Here is a 15,388-nt window from a genome sequence, read left to right on the forward strand (position 1 = left end):
GGGATGCGTAGTTTCTGGGCTTTCCCGGGCTCTGGAAGAGGACGCTCCCGTTGCCCCGGGCAACGGACGAGAAGGCCCAGAAGCGAGGTGGGCGGCCTGGGAGTACAACTGCGGGGAGGCCTGGACAGAGGTGGGAAGCGAAGGGCTCATTGAGAGCTCATTACTCTATTTATTTCTTTTACTTGTACATATCTATTCTATTTATTTCATTTTGTTAGTACGTTTGCTTTTGTCTCCCCCTTCTAGACTGTGAGCCCACTGGTGGGTAGGGACTGTCTCTATATGTTGCCAACTTGTACCTCCGAAGCGCTTAGTACAGTGCTCTGCACAGGGTAAGCGCTCAATAAATACGATTGATGATGATGATGATGATGACTCGGACGGGGGGAGGAGGGAAGTTCATTCATTCATGCCTGCATGCATTCATTCGTGCTGGCGTGCATTCATTGGACCGTTTATATTGAGCGCTTATAGTGTGCAGAGCATTCATTCATCCAGTCGTATTTATTGAGCGCTTACTGTGTGCAGAGCACTGTGCTAAGCGCTTGGAAAATACAATTCAGCCACAGTGATGATAATGATGGTATTTGTTAAGCGATTCCTATGTGCCAAGCACTGTTCTAAGCGCCAGAGTGGAGACAAGGTTAGTACAGTGCCTGGCACATAGTTAAGAGCTTAAGAGATACCATTATTATTATTATACAAGGTTCATTCATTCTTTCAATCGTATTTATTGAGCGCTTCCTGTGTGCAGAGCACTGTACTAAGTGCTTGGAAAATACAATTCAGCCACAGTGATGATAATGATGGTATTTGTTAAGCGCTTCCTATGTGCCAAGCACTGTTCTAAGCGCCAGAGTGGAGACAAGGTTAGTACAGTGCCTGGCACATAGTTAAGAGCTTAAGAAATACCATTATTATTATTGTACAAGGTTCATTCATTCATTCAATCGTATTTATCGAGCGCTTACTGTGTGCAGAGCACTGTACTAAGTGCTTGGAAAATACAGTTCAGCAACAAAGAGTGATGATGATGATGGTATTTGTTAAGCGCTTACTATGTGCCAAGCACTGTTCTAAGCGCCAGAGTGGAGACAAGGTTAGTACAGTGCCTGGCACATAGTTAAGAGCTTAAGAGATACCATTATTATTATTATACAAGGTTCATTCATTCTTTCAATCGTATTTATTGAGCGCTTCCTGTGTGCAGAGCACTGTACTAAGTGCTTGGAAAATACAGTTCAGCCACAGTGATGATAATGACGGTATTTGTTATGCGCTTCCTATGTGCCAAGCACTGTTCTAAGCGCCAGAGTGGAGACAAGATTAGTACAGTGCCTGGCACATAGTTAAGAGCTTAAGAGATACCATTATTATTATTATACAAGGTTCATTCATTCTTTCAATCGTATTTATTGAGCGCTTCCTGTGTGCAGAGCACCGTACTAAGCGCTTGGAAAATACAGTTCAGCCACAGTGATGATAATGACGGTATTTGTTATGCGCTTCCTATGTGCCAAGCACTGTTCTAAGCGCCAGAGTGGAGACAAGGTTAGTACAGTGCCTGGCACATAGTTAAGAGCTTAAGAAATACCATTATTATTATTGTACAAGGTTCATTCATTCATTCAATCGTATTTATTGAGCGCTTACTGTGTGCAGAGCACTGTGCTAAGCGCTTGGAAAATACAATTCAGCCACAGTGATGATAATGATGGTATTTGTTAAGCGATTCCTATGTGCCAAGCACTGTTCTAAGCGCCAGAGTGGAGACAAGGTTAGTACAGTGCCTGGCACATAGTTAAGAGCTTAAGAGATACCATTATTATTATTATACAAGGTTCATTCATTCTTTCAATCGTATTTATTGAGCGCTTCCTGTGTGCAGAGCACTGTACTAAGTGCTTGGAAAATACAATTCAGCCACAGTGATGATAATGATGGTATTTGTTAAGCGCTTCCTATGTGCCAAGCACTGTTCTAAGCGCCAGAGTGGATACAAGGTTAGTACAGTGCCTGGCACATAGTTAAGAGCTTAAGAAATACCATTATTATTATTGTACAAGGTTCATTCATTCATTCAGTCGTATTTATTGAGCGCTTACTGTGTGCAGAGCACTGTACTAACCGCTTGGAAAATACAATTCAGCAACAAAGAGTGATGATGATGATGGTATTTGTTAAGCGCTTACCATGTGCCAAGCACTATTCTAAGCGCCAGAGTGGAGACAAGGTTAGTACAGTGCCTGGCACATAGTTAAGAGCTTAAGAAATACCATTATTATTATTATCATACAAGGTTCTTTCATGCATTCAATTGTATTTATTGAGCGCTTACTGTGTGCAGAGCACTGTACTAAGCGCTTGGAAAGTGCAGTTCAAGTCCAAGTCCAAGTACAAGGTAATCAGGTTGTCCCACGTGGGGCCCCGCAGACTTAATCCCCATTTTCCAGATGAGGGAACTGAGGTCCAGAGAAGTGAAGTGACTTGCCCAAAGAGTGACAATCCCCAACCCCCAATGGGCTCACAGACTAGAGGGCAGAGAAGCAATCAATCAATCGATCAATCGTATTTACTGAGCGCTTACTCTGTGCAGAGCACTGTACTAAGCACTTGGGAAGTACAAGTTGGCAACATATAGAGACGGTCCCTACCCAACAGTGGACTCACAGTCTAAAAGGGGGAGACAGAGAACAAAACCAAAGTACTAACAAAATGAAATAAATAGAATAGATATGTACAAGTAAAATAGAGTAATAAATATGTACATACATATATACATATATACAGGTGCTGTGGGGAAGGGAAGGAGGTAAGGCGGGGGGGGATGAGGAGGGGGAGAGGAAGGAGGGGGCTTAGTCTGGGAAGGCCTCCTGGAGGAGGTGAGCTCTCAGTAGGGCCTTGAAGGGAGGAAGAGAGCTAGCTTGGCGGATGGGCAGAGGGAGGGCATTCGAAGCCCGGGGGATGACGTGGGCCGGGGGTCGATGGCGGGACAGGCGAGAGCGAGGCATGGTGAGGAGATTAGTGGCGGAGGAGCAGGGGGTGCGGGCTGGGCTGTAGAAGGAGAGAAGGGAGGTGAGGTAGGAGGGGGCGAGGTGATGGACAGCCTTGAAGCCGAGGGTGAGGAGTTTCTGCCTGATGTGCAGATTGATTGGTAACCACTGGAGATTTTTGAGGAAGGGAGTAACATGCCCAGAGCGTTTCTGGACAAAGACAATCCGGGCAGCAGCATGAAGTATGGATTGAAGTGGGGAGAGACACGAGGATGGGAGAAGTGTCCTCAGTCCCCCGAGGAGGTGGAAACCCAGAGGGGCACCGAATTGGTCAATCTCTTGGGACTCCGTTTCCCTCCTCCCATGCTCTGGAGCGTGGTCCACCTCTTCCTGGGATCAGGAGAGGCTCGCTCACCCCTTCGCCCGCCTCTTTCCATCCTCTTCAGAAAAAGCCCTAGAGCATCTTTGAGGTGCCGGGGAAACCCCCTCCAAAAGCCTCTAACAACCTGTATATATGTATATATGTTTGTACATATTTACTACTCTATTTATTTATTTATTTATTTTACTTGTACATATCTATTCTATTTATTTTATTTTGTTAATATGTTTGGTTTTGTTCTCTGTCTTCCCCTTTTAGACTGTGAGCGCACTGTTGGGTAGGGACTGTCTCTATATGTTGCCAATTTGTACTTCCCAAGCGCTTAGTACAGTGCTCTGCACATAGTAAGCGCTCAATAAATACGATTGATGATGATGATAATCGTAGTAATTCTGGTATTTGTTGAGTGTTTCCTCTGTGCCAGGCACTGTACTACCGCTGGGGTGGATACAAGCAAATCAGGTTGGACACGGTCCTTGTCCCATGTGGGGCTCACAGCCTTAATCCCCATTTTAGAGATGAAGTAACTGAGGCACTGAGAAGGGAAGAGACTTGCCCAAGGTCACACAGCAGACAAGTTTCGAACCCGTGAACTTCTGACTTCCAGGCCCGTGATCTATCCACTGAGCCATCCTTCGTTTGTCCTCTCCCAAGCTCTTAGCACAGCGTGCTGCACACAGAAAGCGTTCAATGCGTTACCATTCGTTGATTGATTCGCGTAAGGAATAGAGCCAGACCGGGAAAACAGAAGCCTTCGAAATACTCGGTTTTCTATATTGCCTTGTGGGATTGTTTATTTACCGAGGAAAGCAAAACTGAGTCTTAATCACACCACTCTCTCCCTGTGTTTGTAGGATGTTCTCGACAAGAAAAACCACCAGGCTGAAAGGCTACCGACTAGCCAGTGATTGTTTTAGCGATTTGAGTGATATTTCCTGCAGCGATTCAGAAATGAACGAACCTAAAAACAGCAAACCCCAAGGTCTTATGGAAGCGTCACCTGGTCACAGCAGATTCCTTAAAAAGAAGCAAATTACAGCTAAACCTGCCGGGGATTCAGAACACAAGCTCATTTCAAGTAAACCTGTGACTACCCCTTCAACAATCAGGGCCAATGCAGCACTGCTGAAACTGGCCCAAATAGAAACCAAGATCAAGAACCGCAATTTGAAGATGGATCTGTCTGACTCTGACTCTGATCTGCTAAGTGCAGATCAAAGGCCCATTTCCAAAAGCAATGAGCAGACTATAAGAGGCAGTGAGCTTCTGGAGAAGAAAGCCGCAGCCATTGAAAACACATCCAGTAAGACATATTTAAAAGAAGAAACGAACTCACAAACATCGAGAAAGATTGGCCCCGCGAAGAAACTTGTTTCCCTAGGTAGTGATGAAGAGGAAATGAGACAGTTGGGAAAATTTGTCAAGTCTTCCAGTAAAAGTGAGAAGTATAAGAATCGTGTTTTCAAGACTCATCTTCAAGAAAAAGAAGCCAAGGAGCCATACAAGGTGAATTCTTACTTTTTTAGGATGTGGATGTTAACATGGATCATTCCTATTTACCAATAGTTAATTCTATTAAAGCTTTCTTGAGACCAATATTGGGGGGGCGGGCGGGGATATCAGGTTCTTTTGCTTTTAAATAATACGTTTCATGCAGTTACAAAAAGTCCCTCGTCTCTCAGGGTAGCAACCCTGATCTAAATCTGTAGACCTTTGTTTGCTTAGCACATCACCCAGGTAGTTATCTAAGATGTAAAATGTAAGCCAGGAGGACAGTATTCATTGAAATACCTGTGAGGAAAAAAAAAATCTGTGGGGAGAACGATTGGAAGCCAACCTATTTTATTAAGATAAAAGCTGTCATTTGACTACAAAAGGTATGTATAGTTACATTTTCTTTATATTTGATTTAAATAATAATAATTGTGGTATTTATTAAGCACTTCCTATGCGCCAAGATGGGGTAGATACGTGATCCGAGATGGGTCGGACACCCAGAAAGATAACTGACATATCTCGATTACCACAGACAGAGTTACCTACTGTCCATGAATTTTCTTTCCATATAATTAGGATCCTATTCGGAGTACATCAGCAACATTTTCCCCCATCACTGAAGGATCTTGCCACGTAAAACTGTTGCAGTTGTCATCTCTGGCTAGCGAAAACCTGAAAACATTCCCTCATAAAGCCTGTTCAAGAACACCTTCCCCGCCAAGGCACTCTGGAACAGAAGCAGGCTCTTTAATGAACACCATTTCCAGATCACCATCTCCTTCGATAGAAGATTATTTTGCAAGGCCAACAGCTCTTAAAATGGAACATATACAGTTGGCCTCTGCATCAGAAAGAAGTGAAGTTGAGTCTCTGGATGAGTTATTCTCAGAAGCAGCGAGCAGCTGCTCAAATGGTAAATATTTACATTTTTCTAAGTGTTGATTTTGCATATCAAACAGAAATCTAAGAGTACAACTAATCCTTTTCACCCCCGAACTATGAGGTTTTGCAATTGCCGCCACCACCTCGTCCAGGTTTGTCAAAGATGATGCGGTGCTGTTAAACGGAATGGAAGGACAAAAAAATTGGTTAATCGGACTATCTTTCATGCCTTACAGATGCAGTGTCGGTGGGCGGGGAAGTGATCAAGATTGGGAGGGAGAAGAGGAAAATAAGAGAAAGACTGAGAGTGACAGAGAAAAAGAAACAATGATAGATGTACACACACTCACACACCTCTTTGGACAGCCGGGTGGAAGTGGGGAGTTGTGGGGTGGGGAGAGACAGAGAGAGAGAGAAAAGAGATTGCACAGTCTTACTTTTGTTAGTAGTCCTTTCCATCTTGTGCATCCCACCTCCCTTCTCACTGAGCCAAGACCACATAACAATCTAACAGCGGGCTGCGAATTTTCCCATGCCTGGTGAGGTCAATCAATCAACCAGTGGTATATACTGAGCTCTTACACTGTGCAGAGCATGGTACTAAGGACATCATAATAATTGTGTTTTCTGTTAAGCTCTCACTATGTGTCAAGCACTGTGCTAAGCGCTGGGGTAGATACAAGATTATCAGATGCAGCCCTGTCCAGCCTGAGGCTCACAGTCTAAGGAGGAGGGAGGAGGGTTTAATCCGCATTTTAGATATGAGGGAACTGAGGCACAGAGAAGTGAATAATAATAATAATAATAATAATGGTATTTGTTAAGTGTTTACTATGTGCCAGGCACTGTTCTAAGCACAGGGTGGATACAAATTGGGTTGGACACAGTCCCTGTTCCACGTGGGGCTCACAGTCTCAATCCACATTTTACAGATGAGGTGACTGAGGCACAGAGAAGTGAAGTGCCTTGCTCAAGGTCACACAGCAGACAAGTGGCAGAGCCGGGATTAGAATCCAGATCCTTCTGACTCCCAGGCCTGGGGTCTTTCCTCTAGGCCACGCTGCTTCTCCCGCTTGGGAGAGTACAATACGATAGAATTGGGAGACAAGATTCCTGCCCACAAACAGCTTGCAGGCTGGAAGGGGAGACAGACATTAAAATCAATTACAAAAAGGGGCAGTGGTGCAGCGGAAGGATATGGACATAATAATAATAATAATAATGGCATTTATTAAGCACTTACTATGTGCAAAGCACTGTTCTAAACGCTGGGGAGGTTACAGGGTGATCAGGTTATCCCACGGGGGGCTCAGTCTTAATCCCCATTTTACAGATGAGGTAACAGGCACAGAGAAGTTAAGTGACTTGCCCAAAGTCACACAGCTGACAATTGGCAGAGCCAGGGGTTTGAACCCATGACCTCTGACTCCAAAGCCCTGGCTCTTTCCACTGAGCCACGCTGCTTCTCAGGGGGTACAGAATCAAGTGCGAGGGCGATGCAGAAGGGAGGGAGAGTATGGGTAAGAAGGGCTTAGTCAAGGAAGACCTCTTGAAGGAAATGTGATTTTAAGAGGGCTTTGAAGGTGGACAGAGTGATGGTGTGGTCAGTGAGGAAAAGTGGCTGAGTACAGTCAATGAACAGACCATTTTTCCACTGCATTGTATTTACCCCAGTGCTTAGTACAGTGTTCGGCACAGAGTAAGCGCTTAACAAATTCTTCCATTATTATTATTGTTATTATTCCTCCATATTGGTACATGGCTGTTGAAATTATTGCCAGAGTAAGAACTTTAGAATATTTTGAACATCAGTTAATTCTGCCCACATCTTCAAAAAAGCTAAGAATTAGTCACATTTTGCATAGAGAAATTACAGCCCAAGCATGAATTTGGGGGCTACGGCAAGATATTTGAGACACCAATAATGGAAGAAAGGATTCTATATGGACAGGGAATATGTCTTATATATTGTTGTGTTGTACTCTCCCAAGTGCTTAGTACAGTGCTCTGCACACAGTAAGTGCTGAATAAGTACAATTGATTGATTTCCCCCAATTTCTCATCTAGCCATAAGATATTATTTTGACCCAAGGTTTCCTCGAACTACTTTTAATAAAGGGTTTTTTTGCTAAAAAGGTTTCAATTATCATATAGTCTATACTAGTAGCTTGCCTAATCTGTTTCTTACCCAATTGCAGATTTTAGAGCAAATATCTTATCCCTTGATGATTTGGCTTCAATTTCTATCAGTGAAAGACCAGAGTTAGAACAAAAAGTAAGTACAGAAGTTGATTTTGAATTGTTAATTGATGGTGTAAACTTTAACTCAATAATAATAGTAGCAATGGTATTTGTTAAGCACTTACTATGTACCTAGCACTGTTGTAAGCGCTGGGGTAGATACAAGGTAATCAGGTTGTCCCAAGTGGGCTCACAGTCTTAATCCCCATGTTACAGATGAGGTAACTAAGGCACAGAGAAGTTAAGTGACTTGCCCAAAGTCACACAGCTGATAAGTGGCGGAGCCGGAAGTAGAATCCACGACCTCTGACTCGCAAGCCCATGCTCTTTTCACTAAGCCACGCTTCTTCTCTGCTTCTCAATACAACCGTCCCTCACCACTCTCTCAGCCCTTTAAGGCTTCTTCTTATTATTATTATTATTGTACTTGTTAAGCACTTCTTATGTGCCAAGCACTGTTCTAAGCACTGGGGTAGATACAAAGTAATCAAGTTGTCCCACGTGGGGCTCACAGTCTCAATCCCCATTTTACAACCTACGCATCAGGCAGAAACTCCTCACCTTTGGCTTCAAAGCTCTCCATCACCTCGCCCCCCGCCTACCTCACCTCCCTTCTCTCCTTCTCCAGCCCAGCCCGCACCCTCCGCTCCTCCGCCGCTAATCTCCTCACCGTGCCTCGTTCTCGCCTGTCCCGCCATCGACCCCCAGCCCATGTCATCCCCCTGGCCTGGAATGCCCTCCCTCCGCACATAATAATAATAATAATTGGCATTTGTTAAGTGCTTACTATGTGCAAAGCACTGTTCTAAGCGCTGGGGAGGATACAGGGTGATCAGGTTGTCCCACGTGGGGCTCACAGTCTTAATCCCCATTTTACAGATGAGGTAACTGAGGCCCAGAGAAGTTAAGTGACTTGCCCAAGATCACACAGCAGACATATGGCTGAGTCGGGATTCGAACCCATGACCTCTGACTCCAAAGCCCGTGCTCTTTCCACTGAGCCACGCTGCTGCTTCCGCCAAGCTAGCTCTCTTCCTCCCTTCAAGGCCCAACTGAGAGCTCACTTCCTCCAGGAGGCCTTCCCAGACTGAGCCCCCTCCTTCCTCTCTCTCTCCATCCCCCCCCCGCCTTACCTCCTTCCCTTCCCCACAGCACCTGTAGATATGTTTGTACGTATTTATTACTCTATTTATTGATTTTACTTGTACATATCTGTTCTATTTATTTTATTCTGTTAATATGTTTTGTTTTGTTGTCTGTCTCCCCCTTCTAGACTGTGAGCCCGCCGTTGGGTAGGGACCGTCTCTATATGTTGCCAACTTGTACTTCCCAAGCGCTTAGTACAGTGCTCTGCACACAGTAAGCACTCAATAAATATGATTGAATGAATGAATACAGATGAGGTAATTGAGGCACAGAGAAGTTAAGTGACTTGCCGAAGGTCATCATCATCATCAATCGTATTTATTGAGCGCTTACTATGTGCAGAGCACTGTACTAAGCGCACAGCAGACAAGTGGCGGAGCAGGGATTAGAACCCACGACCTCTGACTCCCAAGCCGGTGCACTTGCCACTAGGCCATGCTGACCAATCCAATGTATATATCCCTAATGTATTTATTTATATTAATTTTGTCTCCCTCTCCAAACTCTAAGCTCGTTGTGAGCGGGGAGTGTGTCTGCCAACTCTGTTATACTCTCCCAAGCGCTTAGTACAGCAGTGCTCAATAAATACCTTTGATTGATTGATTGATTGATTGATGGAGGAAGGAAAAAATGGAGAGAAGAGCAGCTTGGCCTCGTAGAATGAGCACCAGCCTGGCAGTCAGCAGGCCTGTGTTCTAATCCTGACTCTGCCAGTGGTCTGCTCTGTGCCCTTGGGCAAGTCACTTCACTCTCTAAGCCATTGAGAAGCAGCGTGGCTTAGTGGAAAGAGCCCGGGCTTGGGAGTCAGAGGTCATAGGTTCTAATTCCGGCTGCACCACTTGTCAGCTGTGTGACTTTGGGCAAGTCATTTAACTTCTCTGTGTCTCAGTTACCTCATCTGTAAAATGGGGGTTAAGATTGATTCCCCGTGGGACAACCTGATTACCTTGTATCTCCCCCAGTGCTAAAACAGTGCTTAGCACATAGTAAGCACTTAACAAATACCATCATTATTATTATTATTCTCTGTGCCTCCCTCCCCCACCTCGTCCCCCTCTCCATCCCCCATCTTACCTCCTTTCCTTCCCCACAGCACCTGTATATATGTATATATGTTTGTACATATTTATTACTCTATTTATTTACTTATTTTACTTGTGCATATCTATTCTATTTATTTTATTTTGTTAGTATGTTTGGTTTTGTTCTCTGTCTCCCCCTTTTAGACTGTGAGCCCACTGTTGGGTAGGGACTGTCTCTATATGTTGCCAACTTGTACTTCCCAAGCGCTTAGTACAGTGCTCTGCACACAGTAAGCGCTCAATAAATACGATTGATTGATTGTGCCTCCGTTTCTTCATCAGTAAAATGGAGATTCAATGCCTGTCCTCCACCCCCCTACTTATATCACGATCCCCATGTGGGACAGGGACTGTGTCCAACCTAATAACTTGTATCCACCCCAGTGCTTAGAACAGTGCTTGACACATAAGCGCTTAGCAGATATAATAATAATAATAATCCAAAATCTGCCCCTCCCTGCCAAGCCCTTGGCTTTTCATTGTGCTCTCCCTGTCCTCATTCTTTCAAGTCCTTTTTTTTTTTGTTGCATGCTACCTGAAATACTGCAGTGGTGTGTTCATCGCTGGGTGGAGAGGAGCTAGTGCCCATTTCCCTCTTGTGGGGACCCCAATTTTAAATGTAATAATAATCATTATAATTGGGGTATTCGTTAAGTGCTTATTCTGTACCAAGCACTGAGGTGCATACAAGATAATCATGTTGGACACAGTCTGGATCTCGCAGTCTAATTAGAAGGGAGAACAGGTATTGAATCCCCATTTTGCAGACGAGGGAAGTGAGGCCCAGAGAAGTTGAATGACTTGCCCAAGGTCACAAAGCAGACAAGTGGCAGAGCTGGGATTAGATTTACGTGGCCTGTGCTTTCCACTAGGCCATGCTGCGTCTCATTTACACCGCTACACTCGTGTGACTCCGGAAGAGTTTAGATCTGTAATGCTTCTTTGATTTAGAAGTTAACAGGGTAAAACTAGGTGAGTAGTGAATCACTGAAAGCATTCGAAAGTGCTCTAAAATTTTAATTTTTCAAGCACTCTCTCGAGAGCATTCATCTAACAGAAAGGCTTTTGTAGTAAACGCATTCCACTTTCAAACCATTTCTTCTTTCAGGAAGAAGACACCCAGTTAGCCAAGTCAGACAAGGGAGTAAATTCAGATGTCATGTTAACTTTGGAAGGCGTACTAAGCCATCCCAAAGAAAGAAGGACTAATGTAAGTTGTCCTGTTGATGTCGAAGAGGTAATTCCAACCGAAACTGAAATCTCTGAGCATCTGAATGAGGATTCTTCAGCTTTGTCTGAAAAGGAAAATGCTTTCAGCCTGGGTTCGGCATCTCCTGAACCTCAGAAAAGCGTTCTTAATTCAGTGTATTCTGAAGATTTTGAAAGATATTCGGATTCAGCAACGTATGAACAAACAGTCTGTTCCGGACCGTCACCTGATATAACCCTCCAGAGTTCATCTAAGAGCTCTTCGTATTCCAGAACGGACACTCGCTCATCAAGGTCATCACCTGAAATCAACAAAAAATGGAGTGAGAAAGTAAGAAGAGTAACAGTGAAAGAGACGGCCGTTCAGACGCACGATCCTGCATTCGCTTATCACTGGGTGAACGGTAAGTGTTAGCGGTTTTGCACTTGGATTTGCCCCCTTTATTCACCCCACCCTCAGCCCCACCAGATTGTAAGCTCCTTGTGGGCAGGGATCGTTTCTACCAATTCTGTTATATTGTACTCTCCCGAGCACTCAGTACTGTCCTCTGCACGCAGTAAGCGCTCAGTAAATAGGATTGATTGGCCCATTTTTAGCTAACGAAGTTAAATTCTTATAACAGGACTCCGCATCTTCCCACCTGAACCCTTCCCTCTCACTGTGGAACCGGCTTTAAGGCTCTCTACCAAAACTCCCCATCTTACAAATCGACTCTAATAATAATAATTGTGGTATTTGCGGAGCACTTACTATGTGCCAAGCACTGTGGTAAACACTGGGGTAGGTACAAGACAAGCCCCAAGCAGTCCAAGTAGGAGGGAGCACAGGTATAGAATCCCCATTTTGTAGATGAGGGAACTGAGGCACAGAGAGGCAAAGTGACTTGCCCAGGGTCACACAGAAGACAAATGGAGGTGCCACGATTAGAACCCAGGTCCTCTGACCCTGGGATTAGAACCCAGGCCTGTGCTCTTTCCACTACAGCATGCTACTTTAATAGAAGTCATGGTGTTTATTTGGAACCTGTCTACCAACTCTGTTATATTGTACTCTCCCAAGTGCTTCGTACAGTGCTCTGCGCACCGTAAGTGCTCAATAAATTGATTATCGAGGGTGTGACTGCAGTCTTGGTCATTTGCTAAATATCTGATCAATTTGCAAACATCAGAATCGTATGCAGACTGGGCACAGGGAATCAGCTAATGTTTTATCCTTTAAACGTCAGGAAGCACGGCTACCATCGGCCCAACTCTAGGAGGGACTTACGTGGACCCAGCGCCTATTGCCAGTCACGTTGTTAGTGCAGATGCAGTCGAAGGTAAAATCCCACCTTTTCCTGATCCATTTTTCTGACTGTGTATTTGGACGCCTTATTTTTGCCTGTGATTGCTAAAAATAAATGATCATCCTGGAAGGAGTTCTTTTTATGGTATTTGTTAATAGTGATGGCATTTATTAAGCACTTACTATGTGCAAAGCACTGTTCTAAGCGCTGGGGGAGGTTACAAGGTGATCAGGTTGTCCCACCGGGGGCTCACAGTCCTTAATCCCCATTTTAAGCGCTTGTTCAGCGCTTACTGTGTACCTGGCACTGTATTGAACACTGGGGTAAATACAAGCTAATCAATTTGGTCACAGCCCATGTCCCATGTGGGGTTCCCAGTCTTACTTAATTCCCATTTTACAGATGAGGCCCAGAGAAGTGAAGTGAGTTGCCCAGCATCACACAGCAGACAAGTCACAGAGTCAGGATTAGAACCCTGATCCTTCTGATTCCCAGGCCCGTGCTCTATCCAGTAGGCCACTCGGCTTCTCATGATATCTTAACAATGAATGATATAGGGGTACGTGGTAAAGTTTTACTTTGAATTCCTCACGGCCAGGATTGAAAGATAAAAACTGGACGTTGACTCAGAGCTCGTTGACTATTTCAAAAATGGCATTGAGGAATTTCAATCAATCAATCAATCGTATTTATTGAGCGCTTACTATGTGCAAAGCACTGTACTAAGCGCTTGGGAAGTACAAATTGGCAACACATAGAGACAGTCCCTACCCAACAGTGGGCTCACAGTCTAAAAGGGGGAGACAGAGAACAGAACCAAACATACCAACAAAATAAATAGGATAGAAATGTACAAGTAAAATAAATAAATAAATTTGAATTTGAATTTCATCTTTCTTTGGCCTGCCCTGGGATGAAGATGCTAATGAACAAGAGTGCAGTGAATTAGCCACAGATGGAATAAGAGTGGCCAGTACTGCTAGTGTGCCTTTGAAGCGGTATAAAATGTTTTAAAATTATTGCAGCCCTGACAGCTTACAGCCCTGCAGTATTTGCTTTGAATGACATGTTAAAACAACAGCTGCTGCTGACCCAACAGTTCGTGGAAACTAGCCGCCATCTGCACATCTCTCTCCTGGAGTCTCTGGAAGATGAGCTATTTCAGTATCAAACACTGGAAGAAACTAAAGAGGTGACTACCGCCAAATTACAGACCTGCTCTCCAAGCTAGGTGCAAACATGAAGGGAAAGTGAAATTGGGGACAGCTACGGTAGTTTATTTCCCCGAGTTGAGTCCTTATTAAAATCAACTGTGTGAAGTTTCTTCCATCTTGGCTTGCCTAGTCTGTCTGGAAGCAGTTTTGGTCTTTCCCCCCTCCCAACCCTTTTACCCTGAACACAACCCCCTTGCTCTTGTAATTGGTAGTCAGCTTCCTTCTAGACTACGTGGGAGAGTTAGGGGCAACAAGCCATGCCAAATAATCCGCCCCTCTTGAACAATCACTTCAGCTATTTACTCCTCTATATAATTGGCCTCTGTTGCCATTCAAGCCCAAATTAGTTCCCAGTACTTCTCTTCCTCCACTGATGGCAACAATCCAGCCTACCCTGGAATGAGTGCTTTGTTGTACTAATTTCCTGCTCTCTTCTCTCGCTCCGCTTGCTTGCAAACTTGCCTGTGTTTTGTCAAATGCTTCAACTCGCGTAGGAAGTGCCGTGGAGTAAGAAACGGGGTCCTAAGTGTTGAAGACATGTCCTTTCAGGGTCGCTTGAGCGGTATTTTCCTGTACAAAAACGGGGTCCTAAGTCAGTGTGCACACTTGAAGACATGTCCTTTCAGGGTCGCTTGAGCGGTATTTTCCTGCACTGTAGATCGTCAGATAGATGCAAAAGTGAAAAATCAAGTGTTTTGTACAACCTTTCGTTTATTACAGTATATTAAGAATCACAAGCCACCACCTCTAACAATTGAGAAAGCTTTGGAGGAAGTAGTGAAGGAAATGGGAGAACACTGAGGCAGAGATGGACTTGCTTCTGGAACCAGTCACCTTTGGACTTTCAAGCGCAGCGTGTTTTTACGTTAACTAGCCAAGCATGCTTTTCCCGGGTGTTCGCTTAGACTCATATGCAAATTAAACTTATCCGTAATTCTACGCTTGGTTTTGAGGGATTTTTTTTTCCTTTAAGTTCAGGAATCCAAGCACCAAGTTAATAGGTGAGTTCAACCTGTGGACAGAAAAACACATTGAGCTTTAATACATCAGAAATTCCAACATCTCTTCGCTTTAAGTTTCTGGAAGTGATTATGGAGGTATTGCTAAGTGCCAAATCTAAAAGCCTGAGGAGTTTTAACCAAATGGGCTACCAGAAGGACTCTTCGGCGTAATAGTACTATCGGCGATGTTACAGACCACAGCTTTAGTAAAGTCGTGAGAACTTACAAAATGCTACTGCTGAGGTGGACTGTTGATCCACCTAGCCCTGTAGTCTGAATCTCTTGAGAAATAGTGTGAAAGTTGCCCTCGACATCCATCCACGTTTCTTTATGTACCATCGAATATCTCAACTCCCCACCCCCTACACCTTCCTAACTCGCCCTCTAGCAACCCCTTCTAGACCTCTCACCTATATGGATTCATCCAAAACCTGCTCGAACTTCCTGCATAACTT

The 15,388-nt window shown here is 44.3% G+C and overlaps 1 protein-coding gene across 2 annotated transcripts; it reads left to right on the forward strand.

Annotated features, from left to right (window-relative positions):
- Nucleotides 1-43: 43 nt before the first annotated feature.
- On the forward strand, nt 44-14,917 carry CX1H19orf44 (chromosome X1 C19orf44 homolog). 2 transcript variants are annotated; one of them, XM_038771936.1, is made up of 8 exons: nt 44-87; nt 4,230-4,881; nt 5,449-5,785; nt 7,953-8,029; nt 11,332-11,836; nt 12,659-12,751; nt 13,744-13,910; nt 14,653-14,917. In XM_038771936.1, the coding sequence occupies exons 2-8, from the start codon at nt 4,231-4,233 to the stop codon at nt 14,731-14,733; spliced, it is 1,911 nt and encodes a 636-aa protein (XP_038627864.1). In that variant the 5' UTR covers nt 44-87; nt 4,230; the 3' UTR covers nt 14,734-14,917. The 2 variants fall into 2 exon arrangements, with proteins under 2 accessions (XP_038627864.1, XP_038627863.1); XM_038771935.1 differs by having other exon boundaries at nt 53-130.
- The last annotated feature ends 471 nt before the right edge of the window (nt 14,918-15,388 follow it).

The sequence above is a fragment of the Tachyglossus aculeatus genome, chromosome X1 (genome assembly GCF_015852505.1).
Source record: "Tachyglossus aculeatus isolate mTacAcu1 chromosome X1, mTacAcu1.pri, whole genome shotgun sequence".
In the NCBI taxonomy this organism is placed as follows: domain Eukaryota; kingdom Metazoa; phylum Chordata; class Mammalia; order Monotremata; family Tachyglossidae; genus Tachyglossus; species Tachyglossus aculeatus.

What these genes read in the sequence shown, in the direction of transcription:
- CX1H19orf44 (XM_038771936.1), top strand. Translation starts at nt 4,231, where the DNA reads ATGTTCTCGACAAGAAAAACCACCAGGCTGAAAGGCTACCGACTAGCC. An exon ending in AGCGAGCAGCTGCTCAAATG is followed by an intron (nt 5,786 to 7,952) that starts GTAAATATTTAC and finishes ACCCAATTGCAG; the next exon opens with ATTTTAGAGCAAATATCTTA. An exon ending in CACTGGAAGAAACTAAAGAG is followed by an intron (nt 13,911 to 14,652) that starts GTGACTACCGCC and finishes CGTTTATTACAG; the next exon opens with TATATTAAGAATCACAAGCC.